The 19,951-nt window shown below is 36.7% G+C and overlaps 1 protein-coding gene and 1 pseudogene across 7 annotated transcripts in view; both read right to left on the bottom strand.

Annotated features, from left to right (window-relative positions):
* Positions 1–19,951, bottom strand: part of HERC4 (HECT and RLD domain containing E3 ubiquitin protein ligase 4) — a 134,543-nt gene that overhangs the window by 50,315 nt on the left and 64,277 nt on the right. For all 7 annotated transcript variants that reach the window (XM_034662596.1, XM_034662597.1, XM_034662595.1 and 4 more), the window contains 6 exons: positions 4,937–5,013; positions 4,516–4,640; positions 3,264–3,323; positions 3,013–3,124; positions 2,315–2,504; positions 635–807 (listed from right to left, as the gene is read on the bottom strand). In XM_034662596.1, coding sequence (XP_034518487.1) covers positions 635–807; positions 2,315–2,504; positions 3,013–3,124; positions 3,264–3,323; positions 4,516–4,640; positions 4,937–5,013 — 737 coding nt within the window. The remainder of the gene's footprint in view (positions 1–634; positions 808–2,314; positions 2,505–3,012; positions 3,125–3,263; positions 3,324–4,515; positions 4,641–4,936; positions 5,014–19,951) is intronic.
* Positions 3,781–3,899, bottom strand: LOC117802826 (annotated as a pseudogene).

A 19,951-nucleotide genomic window follows, 5' to 3' on the forward strand; every position in this document is an offset into this window, starting at 1 on the left:
GGCATAACAGAGATATACCTACCAGCTGTCAGGGATGTCTCAAATCCATCTTTAATGAAACAGCTGAGACTTTACTTCTTCATATAACTTTGAACTGCTACAAGTGTAAAGGGTACTATTTCTTACACTGGGAAGAAGGGCAGGAAAGAACAATAGGCAAATTAATGAATTATATATGGTTCCAATTTCAAGTTAGTCTTTTGTTTCAAACGGAATGTTCTACTTTGACCGAAAGCATTAATACCCAATAACCAAAGAACTTGAGTTTAAATATTCATAATCACAACTAGGATGCAATCTCACTCATAATAACCACTTATAAATGACAAAAATCATATTTAAACTAACAAATTATGTTCTTCACAAGGAAATATAAGGAGAATTCTAATTCATTAGTATGCTATTGTTCTGCCCAACTACAGACAAGTTATCTACAAATGCCTAACAAAGTCAAGTAAGACCAAAGTTCCAAAATATGTATTATTTTTTTAAGAAAAATTTAGGTAACTTTTCTAAATATCTGTGATCTATATCTCTTATGCTAACCTAAATCTGTAATATTAATGTTAAAATAAACACCAATCTTTTAGGTAGCAATGAGGAAAGAGGAAAATAAAAGAACTATTGGACATACCCTATGCAATATTTCTAAAACCTTTAACGCAGTATGAAGAAAACTGTTGAAAATTCTTCTTTCAGAAGGGGGAATGCCGATCTTGTAGAGTTTCAAAAGATGCAGCACAACTTCCTTAAAAAGTTCTACAATCTTGAGGAACAGTGGAGGTTCAAGTACTGACCACCAGTTTTCTGTTATCAAAGGGTGAACATACAAATAAAATGAATTTTTTCTTTTAAAAATCACAATTTTCAAAATCATACAAGACTTTTCTTCTAAAAGCAGCAGACTTAACCCTTTCAAAATCCCAGGAAGATCCATATAACACAGTATTTTCTATAGCATTTCTAGGGTTACTGACACCATCCTCCTCTGAAAGAATACTGTTCTAAAAACTCTCAGAAGCAAAAATAAAGTAAGAAAGGTCTACTGAATTTATTTCTTGGCTTCCTAAATTATATTAAAAACTCATTACTATACCTAATATTAAAATCAGTTTCTAAAAGTGCTTTGGGGGTGGGTACCTGGCTAGCTCAACAGGAAGAGCATACGACTCTTGATCTCAGGGTCAGGAGTTTGAGACACAAGTTAGGTGTACAGATTACTAAAAATAAACTTCAAAAAAAAAAAAACAAACCACACCACAGCTTTAAAAAAAAAATGCTTTGAAAATTAGAATTTTAATTTTTAAACACTCTAAAATCCCAATATTAGGGATCTTTCCAAGTTTTATCTTTCAATTTAACAAAGTTGAAATACTGTGAAGTACCACCTTTAAAATGCAAGGTGATCCTGAAAATTGGATACTGAGAGAAATGTAAAGTATTAACATGTCTGTTCTTCCCCACAATCACTGTTTATAGTTATTAAGTAAATACCATAATATAAACAAATACCATAATCTATGAAGCAGACAGAAATACAAAAACTTTGACAACATGGAAGCAATACTCTTGTGAGTCCCTGCTTCACTCTTATTCACTAATTATCTCAGAATTGAGGATTCTACTCTTTACTTACTACTTTCTCTGCTCACTCTCAGCCTAAAACTTTTTGAACTGATTTTATGACTTCTATATCTCTTAATTTCACAAACCGATAAATTCTATCAGGAAGGAAAGTACTGGGTTAAATGCAGCAAGCAAACTATAATGGCCAGGAGACAGAGATAAAATCCATACAAATTGAAAAATTAACGTGAGAAAAATTTAGGCCAAAAAATTACAGTAGATAGAGACAGAACAATAAGATCAGATTAGTGGTAGAATAACTAAATGCAGAGAAATAAAATCAAACATGGGGAAATTAGCAAATGAGAGATATAAAGGCAGAGTTAACAGAGTTCAAAGAGGATTTAAAACCCATGTCTGTTCAGTTTTAGTTGTTCCTCCACCTTTACTCCTTTAATAGCAGGACAAGGGGATGAGGGAGGGAAATACAGAAAATAATTGTTATCTTTCCTGATACTGTCTCTGCAGTCGTGCTTGATTAAAATTTTAATATTTAACATACTTTGCCTCTAATAACTAGCATGACTAGAAAAAAGCAATAAAAGGAAAAACAGGTTTATTTTTCTGTAAGACAGTTTCAAATAAGCAGGGTAGCAAAATTTCAGAGAGCAAAAAAAAATTAAAAACTTATTAGCATTTTCATTTGAAGAGAAAAAGTTACAAAAGAAAAAAATACTAAAATTCTTACCAAGTACTTTCAGTGGTGCCTTTTCTAGGTTCACAAGAGCTGTACCAAAGGGAATTGCTATTGTTGTGAAATTGTTGGAATCACTCATCAGGGGGCATTCTGGCAGAGTAAGATAAAACCTCAATGCTTCAACATCAGGTAAGGAGCTAGTCAGTTTGGGAATAAGATTCTTTTCCAAACTAGCTGCCACCTATATTTTGACAAAAAGTAAAACCTACTTTATTTAAAATGAATGTACTTTCCAAAAAGAAGAAGAAGGAGAAAAATCATAAACACAGCAAACATGAAATGGTGAAAAAAATGTATCTTACAATGAATCACTGAATGTACTTTGAAGCACAGTGAAAATTAATGCCTAAGCATTGCTAAGAGCATTTTAAAAAATCTTGTGTATAAGTCTCAATTTAAACTCTCTATAACTATATCTATATAAAGACTTAACCAACACAGTAATTTTAAGTATTAAAGGTCTACTCAAACATCTGGAGAGATTTACAGATATTTGAGAGCTAAACTGTAAATGCTTTAAAATAAAACCTTATTTTAATTCTTATATTAGCTTATATAATAAAATCATAGAAAGCACATCACAATGAAGCATGTGAAACTATAAATTAGGGTATAAATATACAAAATAACATGGAATATAAAGTTCAACAGGTTACATAACACAAATATAAAATACTTTAAGAACAAACCTGTTGAGATATCTGAGGGTGATCAGGTTGTATAAGTTTGTGGAATAAAAGCCTAGCAGCATTCATATCAACCCCTGAAAATTTGGTGCCTGTTCTATAGTGATCATCATTGCTATAAAAGAAAAAACAAAAAAGGAAAAGAGAGAGAGAGAGAGGGAAATAATAAAACCTTAAAGTTATTTCACTTATTTAATATGTTACTTAATAAAATAAATTTGAAAAATCCCACATACCAAAGAATTACCACTTACCTAACAGCTAGAAAACTTCCATTGAGACAACCAGAGGAAGAAAACGTTCCATCTATTTCACTAAAAAGAAAGTTAAAAATCCCCAAATCACAAAATGAGAAATCTATTGTTCACTTTTTTAAATCAAAATATTTAATATAATATTTAATGCCACAGAACACTCCTCTAACCAATACTCAACTAGTATAAACCAGAATTTTTTTTTTAAAAGATTTTATTTATTCATTTGACAGAGATAAGAGACAGCCAGCGAGAGAGGCAACACAAGCAGGGGGAGTGGGAGAGGAGGAAGCAGGCTCCCAGCAGAGGAGCCTGACGTGGGACTCGATCCCAGAACTCCGGGATCACGCCCTGAGCCAAAGGCAGACGCTTAACGACTGAGCCACCCAGGCGCCCAAACCAGAATTTTATACATTACTAAATTACTAAAAGATTAAAGTAATACTGCTTACCCTAGACTTTCCTCAAATTCATCAAACTAATCTGATGTCTGTCTTTCTTTTTTTTTTTTTTTAAAAGCCTACAGCACCCAGTATTCTCAGGCGGTCTCCCATCCAAGTACTAACCAGGCCCAACCCTGTTTAGCTTCCAAAATCAAATGAGATCAGGTGCATTCAGGGTGGTATGATCACAGACACAAATCTGATGTTGTTAAAAAAAATTTTTTTTTTACATAAACACATACATTTAATTTTCTTAATTATACATGATGGTAAATCTAATGTAGGATGTTATTCTTTTTGAAGTCCACTCTTTGGGCTTTTAAGAAAAATTTTAATTTGGGAAAGCAATCTATAATTAAAAAAATAGCTTATCAGATATAGTCCCTCATCCCCAAAACCAATGCCTCCTGTGACAACAGAAAACTCAAAGTACTAAACAAGTTCATCTATAAGAAAAATATTCAAGACAGATTTAATACTAAAATCTTTTAGGGAGTATAAAAGTTAAAAGAGAGTGCTAGGAAGCTAGAAGTAACATTATTTCAAACCCAATCCTAAAGTGATTGTGTTTAATATTTTAAGTTATCATTTAGTATTATGTATGTGAAAGAATTATAACATATAAATTCAAATGAGATCTCTTAAAATATCATTATAGAAATTCTAGACATTTGCTGAGTGATTTTTTTTTTTTGTGAATGACATTAATAAAATATTTATTTAAATAAAAACTTCTAAGTACAAGATACACTATCATGGAGTTTGTAAAAGGTTGTGTTTGTGTTGTGTAGGTAAAATGTTTTTCTTACTTGGCTATCTCCACAGGTAACCTTCCAGAGGGGTAGCTCAGCCATTTTTGAATTAGAGCTTCATTCACAGTCCAGATCTGTTTTGAAGGATCAGGACATCTAAAGTCATCTGGTGGCCCACAGTTCTAAATTAAAAATAAGTAGATTAGCCAGAGAGAAGATATATATATATAATTTAAACCAAGACATGTTTCCACTATGTATTTGGGTTTTTTTTTAACAGAGTAAATCTCTACTAAATACCCGAAACAATACTTATCAACTGGATAAGTATTGGATTTTTCTGGATCAGAAAAATTCCAGACTTGGGGGGAAAAAACTTAAGGCAATTACTCTGTAACGTACAAAGAATATTAATATGGGCTTTAAAAATTCTTCAAAATTATTTGAGCTCAGTAATTATTTGTATGACTACTGTTACCTGGCGATTAGAATAATGTGAAAAACTTTGATCTCCCCCTGAGAAAATTCTTTTCACACAGAAATATTCTTCAGAATCTGTAATAAAAATAAGATGTAAAGAAATTTGAGATTTATATGACATTTTCAGAGCAGCAAATATGCTACTGGATTTTCTGTTAATAATCTAACTCAGTTAGACCTCCCATTCAGCATTCAATGATATAAAATGACTTGGAATATTGTGATCACTATGGAAATGAGACTGACCAAGTGACATACACTGAATGATTCCACAAGCATAAGCAGCACTTCGTAAGTTTGCAAGTCTTCTGGTGTTTTCTAGTCTATGTCTTTTTTTTATCTCATTATATTTTAGTTTAAACTGAAGATGATATAAAAATTTAATGAAGGGTATAAAAGACAGCTCAGAAGAAAATAAAAATTAAGACTATTTTTTTTAAAAAAATGACAAAAACAAGTAAACATTAAAACTTCTTGAGTACTTGATAATAAGAAATTATCTTCTTTTAATATAGCTGTACAAAAGTAAGACGACACACACAGCTCTTCATTGGCAACCATTTATCAATAAAACCCAAAGCCAGGGGTGCCTGGGTGGTGCAGTAAGTTAAGCTCCAACTCTTGGTTTCCGTTCAGGTTGTGATCTCGGGGTTGTGAAATTGAGCCCTATGTCAGGCTCCGGGCTCCACTCTCAGTGGGAGTCTGCTTAAGACTCGCTCTCCCTCCGCACCGCCCCCCCCCAATATAATAAATCTTAAAACAAAAACAAAAAACCCAAATCCAGTCCAAAAAAATTAATAAGCAAATTTAGTAGCAGTAAAATTAAGACAATAAAGTTCTTTTTCAAAAAGATATTGAATGTCTCTCCATTCTTCTTTTTTGCTTCTCAAAATGGAAAGAGTATCTATTATCAAAAGTATTGTGGGGGCTGGGGCACCTGGGTGGCTCAGTCGTTAAGCATTTGCCTTCGGCTCAGGGCGTGATCCCAGGGTCCTGGGATCAAGCCCCGCATCGGGCTCCCTGCTCTGCTGGGAGCCTGCTTCTTCCTCTCCCACTCCCCCTGCTTGTGTCCCCTCTCTCTTGCTGGCTGTCTCTCTCTGTCAAATAAATAAATAAAATCTTTAAAAAAAATTTTTTTTTAAATTCTGGTTTAAAAAAAAAAGTACTGTGGGGGGGGAAAAGTACTGCTGGGCTAGTACTTGGAGGTATCACATAGCAAACATCAAAGCCCAATACTGTACCCTAAGGCTCATTATTTCCAAATATCATACATTTCTGTCATCCTACTCCTGACCCCCACACCACTTTTTAGCTTACTAGTTCTTTACCTTGTATTATTTGTTGACCATGGCTGCTACAGAATTATAAATTCTTAAGGAAGGACCACATCTTAACTTCCTTTATTATTCCCTACTACCAAGCACAATGTTTTATTTGCAAATGAACTCACTAAATATTTGTTAACATCAATATATAATAACATAAAGTAATATTTACCTAGCTTAGAACATACTAAGAACTTCAGAGTTCAAAACATTAATACGACTTCATTTTCCACAAGTACCAAGAATGCTCTGGGTCAAAAATAACTTTAAAGAACAGATTAAAAGGGTAAGTCTAAAATATTAAATAAACCAATGATTCAACTTAAAATCTCTTCTCTACATCATTTTCACAAATCTACATGAAACTGTTCGCTTCCTTAAAAGATTTAGCAGGATGTTATTCATTTATCCCTAAAATGTAATTCTGCTCTCTATACATAATCAAGAAGGATGAGTACAGTACATGAATGGGTTTCTTGGGGATATGAAGAAAGTACCAAAAATTATTTTCCTTAATTTCCTTTTAATCACTACTCCAAAAAGTTTATAAAACCTAGTCATTCTTATACAGCTTCTTGCAGACTGAATTTTGCTAATTGTATCCTTAAGGTTTCTCCTCACATTTTTCTTGGTCTTCTGTACTTCCTATAAATTAGTAGTTGGATCTAGAAAGGCTTTAATTAAAGTCTGATTGTTTCAACAAAACTCTTACAAGGTAGTAGTGGGGGCTGTTCTTCCATCAGGAAGCACATAACATGTGGCTGCATTCCTTTCTGCAATGTCCGTAATCACTGACACTCAGTGCTTAGACCATTAACTCACTGTGGGTTGAAAAATGATGTGCTAACATTAGTTCCTCATCTTGTAGCTGGCCCATTAGCTTACCCACCTACTACATAGTTTGTCACCCTGTAATAGAAAAAAATTAACTCTTGATCTTTTCCATTTATTTACCCTTCTCTTGCTTTTTAAACTTGCATTTCTTTGATACTAAAGAGAATAATTTTTTTAAAGACTTTATTTATTTATTTGACAGAGAGATAGAGAACACAACTAGGCAAAGCAGCAGGGAGAGGGAGAGAGAGAAGCAGGCTGAGCAGGGAGCCCCACACAGGGCTTGATCCCAGAACCCTGGGATTGTGACGTGAGCTGAAGGCAGCCGTCTGACTGACTGAGCCACCAAGGGACCCCCATAATAATTTTTCTTAAAGATTTATTTTAGAGAAAAAGAGAGTGCATGAGCAGGGGGAGGGGGAGAGAATCTGAAGCAGACTTCCTGCTGAGCATGGAGCCCCACTGGGGCTGGATCTCACAACCCTGAGATCACGACCTGAGCCCAAATCAAGACTAACTGACTGAGCCACCCAGGCACTCCAAGAGGGTAATAATTTTTGCATCCGTTTTAGTAACATGAATTTCCTCTTTGGGCATTCCCATTAATTTCCTTTATCTATTAGGTGTGTTAATGTTTGTCTTATTTATCAGGTGTCTCACTGTTTTTCTCACCAGTATGTATGAGCACGTTGGATATTCAGGCTAATTAATCTTAGGCTGTATTTGCTACAGCCATTTTTCTTACATAATTATTTAATACTGACTCACAGAAGATTTGTTTTTCTACTTAATCAAATGTACTTATCTCTTCCTTTATGAAGACTTTCATTGCCATAATGCTGAGAAAGGCTTTCCCATGTTCATGTGTGTATGTGTCTTTTTTAAAAAAAGTAATCTCTACACCCAACGTGGGGCTTGAACTCACAACCCCGTTAACAAGAGTCACATGCTCTTTTGACTGAGGCAGCCAGGAGCCCCAAGGCTTTTCCCATGTTTGAATCAGAGAATTATTTTCTTAAGAACTTTTTAACATTTAATTCTTTTTTTTTTTAAAGATTTTATTTATTTATTTGATAGAGATAGAGACAGCCAGCGAGAGAGGGAACACAGCAGGGGGAGTGGGAGAAGAAGAAAGGCTCATAGCGGAGGAGCCTGATGTGGGGCTCGATCCCATAACGCCGGGATCACGTCCTGAGCTGAAGGCAGACGCTTAACCGCTGTGCCACCCAGGCGCCCCTTAACATTTAATTCTTTAAGCCCTTTATAACTTAGTATACACTGTTCTGTTAGGATCTAAACTGACCTTTCGCCCCCAATTTTCATGTGTTAATTCTCCTCCTTTCTCAGATTAGTGTTGCCTTGTTTTAAAGGTATGAAAAGGCGCTAACTCTTCCACTTATCACCACGATGCTAAAAAATACTGCCACTCTTCTCTACCAAAGTGTTCTCTCGAAGTCCTTCTCAATATATATCTCTAAGAACCATTACCAAGCAACTAGAGTTTGAACTTGAAATAAAACTTTTATACAGTACCTACATGGAATCCCCCCACCTAGACTTTTGCTTAAATTCTAATGATCTGAATATCAATGTATATACCAATAATCTGATTTGTTATAGTTTTATATAATACATATTGTCACATCTGGAAGGGCTTTTTCCCATTGTCCTTGCTCTTTACAGAATACTTCTTACGCTGTCAGAAAAAATTGTGACGACTTTGAAACAGGGCTCCCTGCCCACCAATTCTAAGCCCTGATTAGAGCACCCTTCAGGAATATCTTCATCTGAAAGGTATTACTGAGCTATTTACTATTCTGTAAATTGTACTTCTATTTAGGAGCAGTACTGACAGAGATACAATTATGTATGTGCTTTTTTTTTTTTTAAGACTTCATTTATTTATTAGAGAGAGAGCACACATACAAGTAGAGGGAGTGGCAGAGGGAGAGGCAGGCTCCCTACGGAGCAGCGAGCCCAACTCGGGTTCAATCCCAGGACCCCGGGATCACCACCTGAGCAGAAGGCAGAAGCTTAACCAACTGAGCCACCCAGGTGCCGCTGAACGTACTTTTGATTTACAAGGAAAAGGAACAGTTTTTGATGGTCTCTGAATTCCTTTATACTTTTAGGACATTCAGGACCCCAAACAGCTTCTTAAACAGAGTTTAGGGGGGTAAAAAGCACCAATACTGTATTAGAATTTAAAGTTAAGAAAAAAACCTTTTTGTTTGTTTTTTTAAGATATTTGCCAGATAGAGAGCACGCGCATGCGTGTGCACAAGCAGAGGGAGCAGCAGGCAAAGGGAGAAGCAGGCTTCCCACTGAGCAAGGAGCCCGATATGGGACTTGATCCCAGGACTCTGGGATCATGATCTGAGCTGAAGGCAGATGCTTAACCAACTGAGCCACCCAGGTGCCCCCCCCTTTATAAAAGATGTATTTATTCTAGAGAGACAGGAAGTGTGCAGAGCTGGGGGAGGGGTAGAGGAGTGAATCCTCAAGCTGATTCCCCGCTCAACGTGGAGCCCAATGCAGGGCTCGATCCCAAGACCATGAGATCATGACTTGAGCAGAAATCAAGAGTTGGATGCTTGGGGCGCCTGGGTGGCACAGCGGTTAAGCCTCTGCCTTCGGCTCAGGGCGTGATCCCGGCGTTATGGGATCGAGCCCCACATCAGGCTCCTCTGTTATGAGCCTGCTTCTTCCTCTCCCACTCCCCCTGGCTTGTGTTCCCTCTCTCGCTGGCTGTCTCTATCTCTGTCGAATAAATAAATAAAATCTTAAAAAAAAAAAAAAAAGTTGGATGCTTGACCAACTGAGCCACCCAGCACCCCTAAAACTACAAAAATTTTAAAATACTGATTCATTTAAAGATGAGCAATAATGAATGCACTACATGTTAACAAAGATAACATCTTCGTATTAATATCAAAGTCATTTTGATTTCACGGACCCTCTGAGACAACACTGCTATCCTGAAGCAAGTCTGTTTATTTTAGAAAATGAAAGAACATAAATGAAGACAATGTAGCAAATGAATTTGCCCTGGTTTATATCTGACTCTGAAAAAAGCCATAAAATGTGCTAACATCTTAGCAAAGCTCATTCAATTTTGAAGGGTGTGCTCCCATGGTTTAACGACTAATGCCTTCACCTATGATATAAAATGTTATTCTTTACTTTTTTGTGTAATCTGCTAGACAGCAAAAATTCTGTGTCTTATTAGAATAATCTTTGATACTTTATGTTGACTTTATTGTCTTTCATTATTTAAGGGGGAAAAAACCCAAACGTTCCTCAGTTTTGAAAGAGCTAAAAGTTCTTTTCAATCTCATTACCCTCTACATTTATTCTGAAATTTTTTACTGTCACTTTGATAAAACAGGTAACCAAGTATTGTTTCTAGCATCAACAGTTGTACCTTAATAAAGTGTTCAAATCTCCTCTCACAATTTCTTTGATTTTTACCTTCCTGTTATGGGTTCAATTATTCCCCCAAAATTCATATGTTGAAGTCTTAACCCCCAGTAATGCAGAATATAACTGTATTTATAGATAAAGCCTTTAAAGAGGTGATGAAGGTAAAATGAAGCTGTTAGGGTACTTGGTGTCCTCATAATAAGAGGTAAAGACATCAGTGATGCATACACACAGAGAAAGGCCATGTGAGGACAAAGAAAAAGGCAGCCATCGCTAGCCAAGGAGAAAGGCCTCAGAAGAAACCAAAACTCCTGCCATGACACCTTGATCATGGACTTCTAGCCTCCAGAACTGTGAGAAAATAAATTTCTGCTCTTTAAGTCACCGAGTCTGTATTTTTTATGGCAGCTCTAGCAAATGAACATGATTTGCAAAATCATATCCTAAATATAGAAAAACAAAACTTCTAAGATACCTTTTATGCACTTTTGAAAATATCTTTGAGATTTTCCAAAGAGGCCTTGGAGAATTACAAAAGTTGTTCTTTTATTGTGTAAGAAGAGATGCTAGAAACAATCAGGTTTGTTTGATGTGTTATCATTTCAAGAGTTGCATGGGAAGATTTGTCAAATCAGAAAGGTTACTTAATCTTCCTGATGTTAAATGTATATGGTAAAATGTAATTAAATATAAACATTTCAAAAATTGTTTGTCTTGTGAGAAGTCCCTGGAGATTTGTCAATATCCTTGTTTTCCACATGCTTAAATATGAAGTAAACACTATTCAAAACTCTTATGAAATTGTTCTTATTTTCCTGTATTTATCACAGTTCTGGTCCTAATTTCAGTTATTATTTAACTGTTATTTTAAATATTTTGTGGTATATTCTTACTGCTTTAATTCACATCTAGTATCTCCTTGGTTTGCAAATGGGATGTATTTCAGACTTACCCATGAAGCCCTATAAAAAATACTGATGTCTAACCTACTGAATCTCTTCACTTGATATTCTTAGTGTTATTCCTGGTACATTAGGTCTCAGGATTATCATGTTATATCTCAACATTTTTTCATCTACAAAAAGTTAGAGTCCTCTATGAGTCAGATGTTAAGAATCACTGTCTTCTTTGAGAACAAGCTTAACCATCATCTTGAGAACAAGCTTAATCATCATCTTTAGAAATGTGTTTGGCACACCACAGACATAACCAAATATCCCTGTCAGCCATATTATTCTTATATTGAACCCTCATCAGTTCTTTCTTTCTCTCTCTCTCTTTTTTTAAGATTTTATTTATTTGACAGAGAGAGAGACAGCCAGTGAGACAGGTAACATAAGCAGGAGGTGTGGGAGAGGAAGAAGCAGGCTTCCAGAGGAGCAGTGAGCCTGATGAGGGGCTTGATCCCAGGACCCTGCGATCAGGCCCTGGGCCGAAGGCAGACACTTAACGACTCAGCCACTCAGCCACCCAGGCCCCCCCCCCACCATCAGTTCTTTCCATTTGACAATTATCAGCAATAAACTAGTCACAGTCATTTTAAGCTCCTGTCATCTATTGATTTTACTCTGATGCTTACCTGAAGTCTCTCCTATAAACTCTGGTACAGGCCAGAGTTTGCATTTTCAAAAAAAGGAAGAGGACATCTTGGAGGCATGCAAAAAGGACTGTACTGTGTATATGAAACCAGTTATACTTCACAGAATAGACACTTAGGCACAGACTTCTGAGAAAACATAACTCAGATGACTTTCAGAACATACCAGTGGATTGCATTAGAATTACTCATAATTTTTTTAAAGTTGCTAAGTAGTTTTATGAAATTGCTAATCCCAAATCCAACAGAATAAGAACACCTTACACTGGAATAAATGAACTGATGAAGAAAGATTTATTGTGGTTATCTGTTTAGAATAATGTTTAATTTTGTTTTAATGTTCTGTGTTTTGGATATATAAGGAAACTATCTGTCCTTCTTCTAAAGATATCTAATTCATAACAATTTTGTAAATTCTGCTTTGTTAAGCTGAAATGAAACATTTAAAAATGGTATTTCCCTCTGCCTCACTTCAGCTTGCCAGTATCTCCTGGAAAGGAGCTTGTATCCTGGTCAGGCATCCCAGTTTTTATGGCTGCTGCCCAGGGAACACCTTATTAGGTCACCTGGCTCTGGGGGCCAGAGGGGTTTATGCTCACAGGTCTCACAGGACTGTAATCAACAGAAAAAGTTCTTAAGCAGCAACTACCCCTAGGGTACAGCAAGAGACAAGAGATGAAGATGCCCAATCTTTCTGTGAAAGAGTCCCATTAGCTTATCTTTGTAGCTGTGGCCTGAGAGGCAGGCTTCTAATTAAACACAAAAGGAAGGGCTTACTGTAATCCACCCCAGAGACCTCAGAGGGAGAGCCTTATCTCTGTGCTCTCCCTCTGCCAAACTCCAGGAGAGTTATCTCCCACAGAGGAATTGCATCCACATCTGGTGCCCTGGTTTTTGTGGCTGCCACCTAGTGGATATCCCCTTGATTGCCTGGCTCAGGTGGACTACAGGACTTGCATTCCTAGGACGGGGGTCCCATGGGCTGTAATAATCAAAGAGACAGTTCTTGGCTGGCTACCAGCCCCTAGTCACAGCACAAACAGCAGACTGAAATATATCCCCAGTCTTTCTGTGAAAAGGGCCCACTTGCATGTCCTGGAGCTTCGACCTTAGGGGCAGGCTTCTGGTTTAGCATACATCTAGCGACTTACTAAAGTAATCTCTGGGGACTAAGGCCGGCAGATGCCATCTTTGCCCTGTCCCTCTGCATTACTACAAGTCACTGCTATCTCCCGGAATGGAGCTTGGACCATTGTCTAGTGTCCTGATTTTCACGGCTGCTGCCCAAGGGATCCCTCTAGGTTCTCTAGTGGCTACTGGGACTTTCACTTGTGGTCCCACAGGACCGTATATATTTGCATACTTTAAAAGCTGCTGCCTGAGAGTCTGGCTTCCAATCAGCCTGAATCTAGGTGCTGCCTGAGATCCTCCCATTTGGGACACCCACAGGCCTTGGCACACCCTCAATTACTGGGCGCCACAAAAAATAAAAGACTGGTTGGACAATCACAAAGGCCTGAGAGACAACCAAGAGCTAGGGCAGGGTTGAACTATATTACAAAGCTATAATAATCAAAAGTATGGTACTGGCATAAAAACAGACACTTAGATCAATGGAACAGAACAGAGAACCCAGAAATAAACCCATACATACATGGTCAATTTATGACAAAGGAGCCAAGAATATACAATGGGAAAAGGACAATCTCTTTAATAGATGGTGTTGGAAAACCTGGACAGCCATAAGCAAAAGAATGGAACTGGACAACTATCTTACCCCATAAACACAAACAAACCCAAAATGGATTAAAGACTTGAACGGAAGACCTGAAATCATAAAACTCCTGGAAGAAAACACAGGCAGTAGCTGACATCAGTCTTAGAGATGATTTTTTGGGTTTGACACCAAAAGCAAAGATAAGAAAAACTAAAAAGCTTCTGCACAGCAAAGGAAACCATCAACAAAATGAAAAGACAGCCTGTGGAATGGAAGAAAATATTTGCAAATGACATATTTGATAAGGGATTAATATCTAAAATAAATCAAGAACTCATAAAACTCAACAGCAAAAAGGCAAATAATCTGAATGAAAATGGAGAGAGGCTCTGAATAAACATTTCTCCAAGGAAGAAATACAGATGACCAACAGGTATATGCAAAGGTGCTCGATATCACTAATCATCAGAGAAAAGCAAATCAAAACCACACTAAGATATCACCTGTAAGACTGGCTACTATCAAAAACACAAGAAATAACAAGTGCCAGTGAAAATGTGGAGTAAAGGGAACCTTTTTGCACTGTTGGTGGGAATGTAAATTAGTACAGCCACTACAGAAAATGGTATGAAGATTCTTTAAAAAATTAAAAATAGAACTACCATTTGATCCAGCAATTCTACTTCTGTGTATTTATCCAAAGAAAATGAAAAAAACAAACCTGAAAATATATAAGCACCCCCATGTTCACTGCAGCATTATTTACAATACCCAAGAAATGAAGCAACCTAAGTGTCCACTGATAGATCAATGGTTATAGAAAATGTGACACACACACATACACAGAGGAATATTATTTTTCATAAAAAAGAAGGGAATCTTGCCATTTGTTACAACATGTATGAACCTTGAGGGCATTAGGTTAAGTGAAGTAAGTCAGAGAAAGGCAAATACTGTATGATCTCACTTACTATGTGGAATCTTAGAAATAAAAAGCTCATAGATATAGGGAACAAATCGGTGATTGCCAGAGGTAAGGCATGTGGGAGGGTGGACAAGATGGGTGAAGGGGGTCAAAAGGTATAAATCTGGACACAGATCCATGCAGAGAGAGACCATGTGAGGATGAAGGCAGTGATCTAGCCAGGAAATGCCAAAGACTGCCAGCAAATCAGAGGCTAGGAGAGACACATGGAACAGAGGCTCCCTTATAACCCTCAGAAGAAAGTAACCTTGGGGTGTCTGGGTGGCTCAGCTGGCCAAGTACTTTTACCTCAGATCATGATCTCCTGTCGGGCTCTCTGCATCTTCCTCTCCCTCTGCCCCACCCCCACAACCCCGCTCGTGCATGCGCTCTCTCAAATAAGTAAATAAAATCTTAAAAAAAAAAAAAAAGAAGAAACCCTGCTTTTTTTGTATTTCTAGCCTCCAGAACTGAGTCAATAAATTTGTGTTGTTCAAGCTACCCAGTTTCTGATATTTTGTTACAGCAGCCCTACAACACTAACACAGTCATCCAAACTTTACACACTCTAAAGAAAGGTCTGCCCTATGCCAAGCTCCAAGGGCATAATCCCAACGTCTGGAATATTCTGTTAAGAGTGTTTTTGTTTACCTGTGACCTTGAGGCCACATTAGATAGTTTATACAAACAATGTGATTTATGGTGGGAGCCGTGGGCTTCACCTCTGAAGGGACTGAGCAAATTAAATCCACATTTAATGGGGCATGTGGGTGGCTCAGTCAGTTGAACATCTGACTGTCTTGGTTTCAGCTCAGGTCATCATCTCATGGGTCATGAGATCGAGCCCCATGTCAGGCTCTGTGCTTAGCAGGGAGTCTGCTTGAAGACTCTTTCCCTCTGCCCCAACCCCCACTCACTCACTCTCTCTCTGAAATAAATCTTTAAAAAAATTTAAATTCATATTTAACTAGTTTTTAACCTACACAGCTTTAGTACTGCATAAAATAATTATCAACCATTATATATATGATACACACATATGTAATTTGTGGTAAAATAAGACATGAAATTTCCCATTTTAACCATTTAAATTGTATAATTCACTGGCATTAAGTACATCCAAAATGTGCATCTATCACCATTATTCATGTCCAGAAAGTTTTCATTGACCCAGTGAGAAACTCCAGGGAGGGTTTAAGATGGCAGAGGAGTAGGACGATGGTAAGCTTGCCTCCTCCCTTGAACACAGATAGATAAATATCAATTCATTCCAAACACCCAAGAAATCAATGAGAAGCCTTAGAGAACAAAGCTGCATGTCTAAACAGAAAAAATGACCAATGGAAGGTAGGAACTGTGGAGAGCTGATTCACGGGAGAAAAGAGCCACCGGCGCTGCACAGGGGAGGGAGCCCTAGTGGTGGAGTGGGTAGTGAGAGAGAAGGGGAGAGAGAAAGAGTTTGGGGGCGGGTGGGAAAGGAGTGAAAACACACACAGAGGACTGTACAAGAAAACTGTTCCCCAAAACCACTGACTGGAAAAAAGAAAAGGGTTTGAATACTGCCAGTTTTTTATAAACAGCAGAGCACAGAGTCTGAAGTTTTGGAGTCAGTGCATAGCCAAGGCTGCGCCTGGCAGTGCTCCAGTAGGGAAGCAGGGTGAGCCACAGGAGCAGGCAGAGCAGTCTGAGGATCCCCTGGGTTGCAGAGTGAGAAATGGTTCTCCCTGCTAGGAGTGCATTTGGTAGAGGTGATATTATTTTTGGTTTTTTGGATATAGAAAGTGAAATTCTTATATTTTATTTTTAAAATTTTCTGTATTTTTTAAAATTTTTAATGTTCTTTCTTTTTCTTTTTTTTTTTTTTGGTCTATCAAGCTTCAAAACACACCTAGCTTCCTTTATTTATTTTTTAATTTAAAATGTTTATCTGATTTTGCTTTATATATTTATTTTTATTTATTTATTCACCCCAGAAGAAAGAATGGAAAGAAATGATGGCCAGGGATTTAATCAATACAGATATAAGTAAGATGTCTGAACTAGAACTTAAAACAACAATTATAAGGATACTAGTTGGACTTGAAAAAAGCATAGAAGACACTAGAGAATCCTTTACTGCAGAGATAAAAAGAGCTAAAATATAGTCAAGCTGAAATTAAAAATGCTATAACTAAGATGCAAACCCAAATGGATGCCATAACAATGAGGACAGATGAAGCAGAGGAATGAATCAATGACACTGAAGATAAAATTATGTAAAATAAAGAAACTGAAAACAGGGAAACAAAGATGATGGACCACAAAAGTAGACTTATGGAACTCTGTGACTTATTAAAACATAGTAACATTCATATCATAGGAGTCCCAGAACGATGAAGGGAGAGAAAAAGGGGCAGAAGGTTTATTTGAGCAAATTATAGCCAAACACTTCCCCTTAAGTAATCTGGGGAAGGACACAGACATCAAAATCCAAGAAGCATGGAGAACTCCCATTAAATTCAACAAAAGACAGCCATCGTCCGGGATATCACAAATTCAAAATATACGAGGAAATAATCCTGAAAGCAGCAAGGGAAAAAAAGTCCTTAACCTACAAGGGAAGACAGATCAGGATCACAGCAGATCTGTCCACAGTAACTTGGAAGGCCAGAAGAGAATGACAGGATATATTTAAAGTGCTGAATGGGAAAAATATGCACAGCCAAGAATACTTTATCCTGTAAGGCTGTCATTCAGAATAGAAGAAGAGATAAAGAGTTTCCCAGAAAAGCAAAAACTAAAGGAGTTCATGACCACTAAATCAGCCCTGCAAGAAATATTAAGGGGGACTCTTTGAATGGGGAAAAAACAACCAAAAGCAACAAAAACTATAAAGGAACAGAGACCGTCACCAGAAACACCAACTTTACAGGTAACACAACGGCACTAAATTCGTATCTTTCAATAATCACTCTGAATGTAAACGGACTAAATGCTCTAATCAAAAGACAGAGGGTATGAGAATGGATAAAAAACCAAGACCCATCTATATGCTGCCTATAAGAGACTCATTTTAGACCTAAAGATCCAACCAGAAATTCTGTACCCATTAAACAACTCCTCTGTTCTCCCCTTCCCCAAGTCCCTGGTAAACACTATTCTACTTTTTGTCTCTATACGCTTGACTGTTCTAGGTACCTCTTATAAAGGCAGTCATATGATATCTTGTCCTTCTTTGTCTGGCTCTTTTGACTTAGCACAGTATTTGCAAGGTTCATCCATGTTGTACCATGTATCAAGATTTTATTCCTTTTTATGGCTAATTTTCAATTACATGCACATACCGCATTTTTTCACCCATTCATCTGTTGATGGACACTTGAGTTGTTCACACTTTATGGCTACTGTGAACTGACAAATTTCTGATGAAACTAAATTGCAGCAAAACAACTAATTTTAAAACTCCATATCCTTTCCCATTTGAATGCAAATAACCTCAAGGTACAATTTCAAGGGTAACAAAATGCACCCCTAAGTGACTAAACTTTACAAACAAAAATACATGATTCCTTACAATTTTCACACTGCTTTAAATTACAAAATCTCTGTTATGTTATTAACAGTGCTCTTCATGGAAGAAATACCGTAAAACACCAACATGCCACTAAGAACACAAGAACAGTATTACTAAAATAAATGCATGTTCTAAACCTAAGAGAACTTTGCTAAATAAAAGTATAACTGAGATAGCCTTTTAGTTACCAAAAAGAATTAAAAAGAATCTTTAAGGTCATTCATAAAAAGTTATGGACCTTTTCAAATATCAACCTTCATAGTATGCTCATCACTGAATAAAATCTTGACAGATCCCAGTCTCACAATTCAAAGAAAAATCCCAAAGGAAATCAGACATAGTAAAATGAACAAGAAGAAAATTCTGAGGAATACTTTAGGATGATAAAGGAAATATACATATTTTTTAAAAGCATATTTTATCTTTTTTTTTTTTTTTTTTAAGATTTTGAGACAGAGAGTACGAGTGGGGTGGGAGCAGAGGGAGAAGCAGGCTCTCTGCTGAGCAGGGAGCCCGATACGGGGCTTGATCCTGGGACTCCAGGGTCATGACCTGAGCCGAAGGCAGACACTTAGCTGACCGAGCCACCCAGGCACTCTTAAAAAGCATATTTTAGTTGTAGCATGTTAAAAAAGTAAATGAGAAAACAGCATTCAAATATTTCAAACTCTTTAGTAAATTAATACCAATGAAAAAATAATGAGATCTACTGAAAAAATAATAGAAAATAAAAATAAATAAATCACAGATGTGGCTAAAACAGTAGGGATATAAAAGCAAATTTAAAAAATTTAATACTTTAAATAGATAACATATTTATATGATGCAAATTTCAAAAAATAGAAATTGTCATTTTCTTAAAGTCCTGTATATACCCAAATAAATCGAAAGCAGGGGTCTTCAAAAGATATCTGTACACCCATGTTTACATGATTCACAATAGTCACAAAAGGTGGAAACAATCCAAGTGTCCACCAACAGGTGAGCAGATAAACAAAATGTGGTATATACATACAATAAAATGTTATTCAGCCTTAAAAAGGAAGGAAATCCTGACAGATGCTACAACATGGATAAACCTTAAGGACATTATACTAAATTTATGAAGTCAGTCAGTCACAAAAAGACAAATACTGTATGATTACATGAGGTACCAGAGCCAAGTCAAATACATAGACACTGATTGTGGAATGGTGTTTGCCAGCCAGTGGGAGGAGTGAATGCAGAGTTGTTTAATGAATACAGAGTTCTCGTTTTATATGATGGTAAGATGTAAGATGTAAGAGTTCTGGAGACTGGTTGTACAGCAATGTGAATGTACTGAACACTGCTCAACTGTACACCTTAAATGGTTAAGTTCATAAATTTTATGTAATGTGTATTTTACACAAAACAAAAATACTGGCATCTAGCCACCACCCAGTTCCCATATGCCCAGCCCTCCGAAACTATTTTTACTACTTTATCATGAGTTTCCTTATGCATAAATAAGCAAGTATAAACAAACTAAACAAACTAAGCAAACGTATACACTATTCTGTATCTTGCTACTCTCATTAAACAATGTATTTTGGAATTGTTTCATTTCAAACATAGAAAA

Source organism: Ailuropoda melanoleuca, chromosome 6 (genome assembly GCF_002007445.2).
Source record: "Ailuropoda melanoleuca isolate Jingjing chromosome 6, ASM200744v2, whole genome shotgun sequence".
NCBI classification, from domain to species: Eukaryota; Metazoa; Chordata; class Mammalia; order Carnivora; family Ursidae; genus Ailuropoda; species Ailuropoda melanoleuca.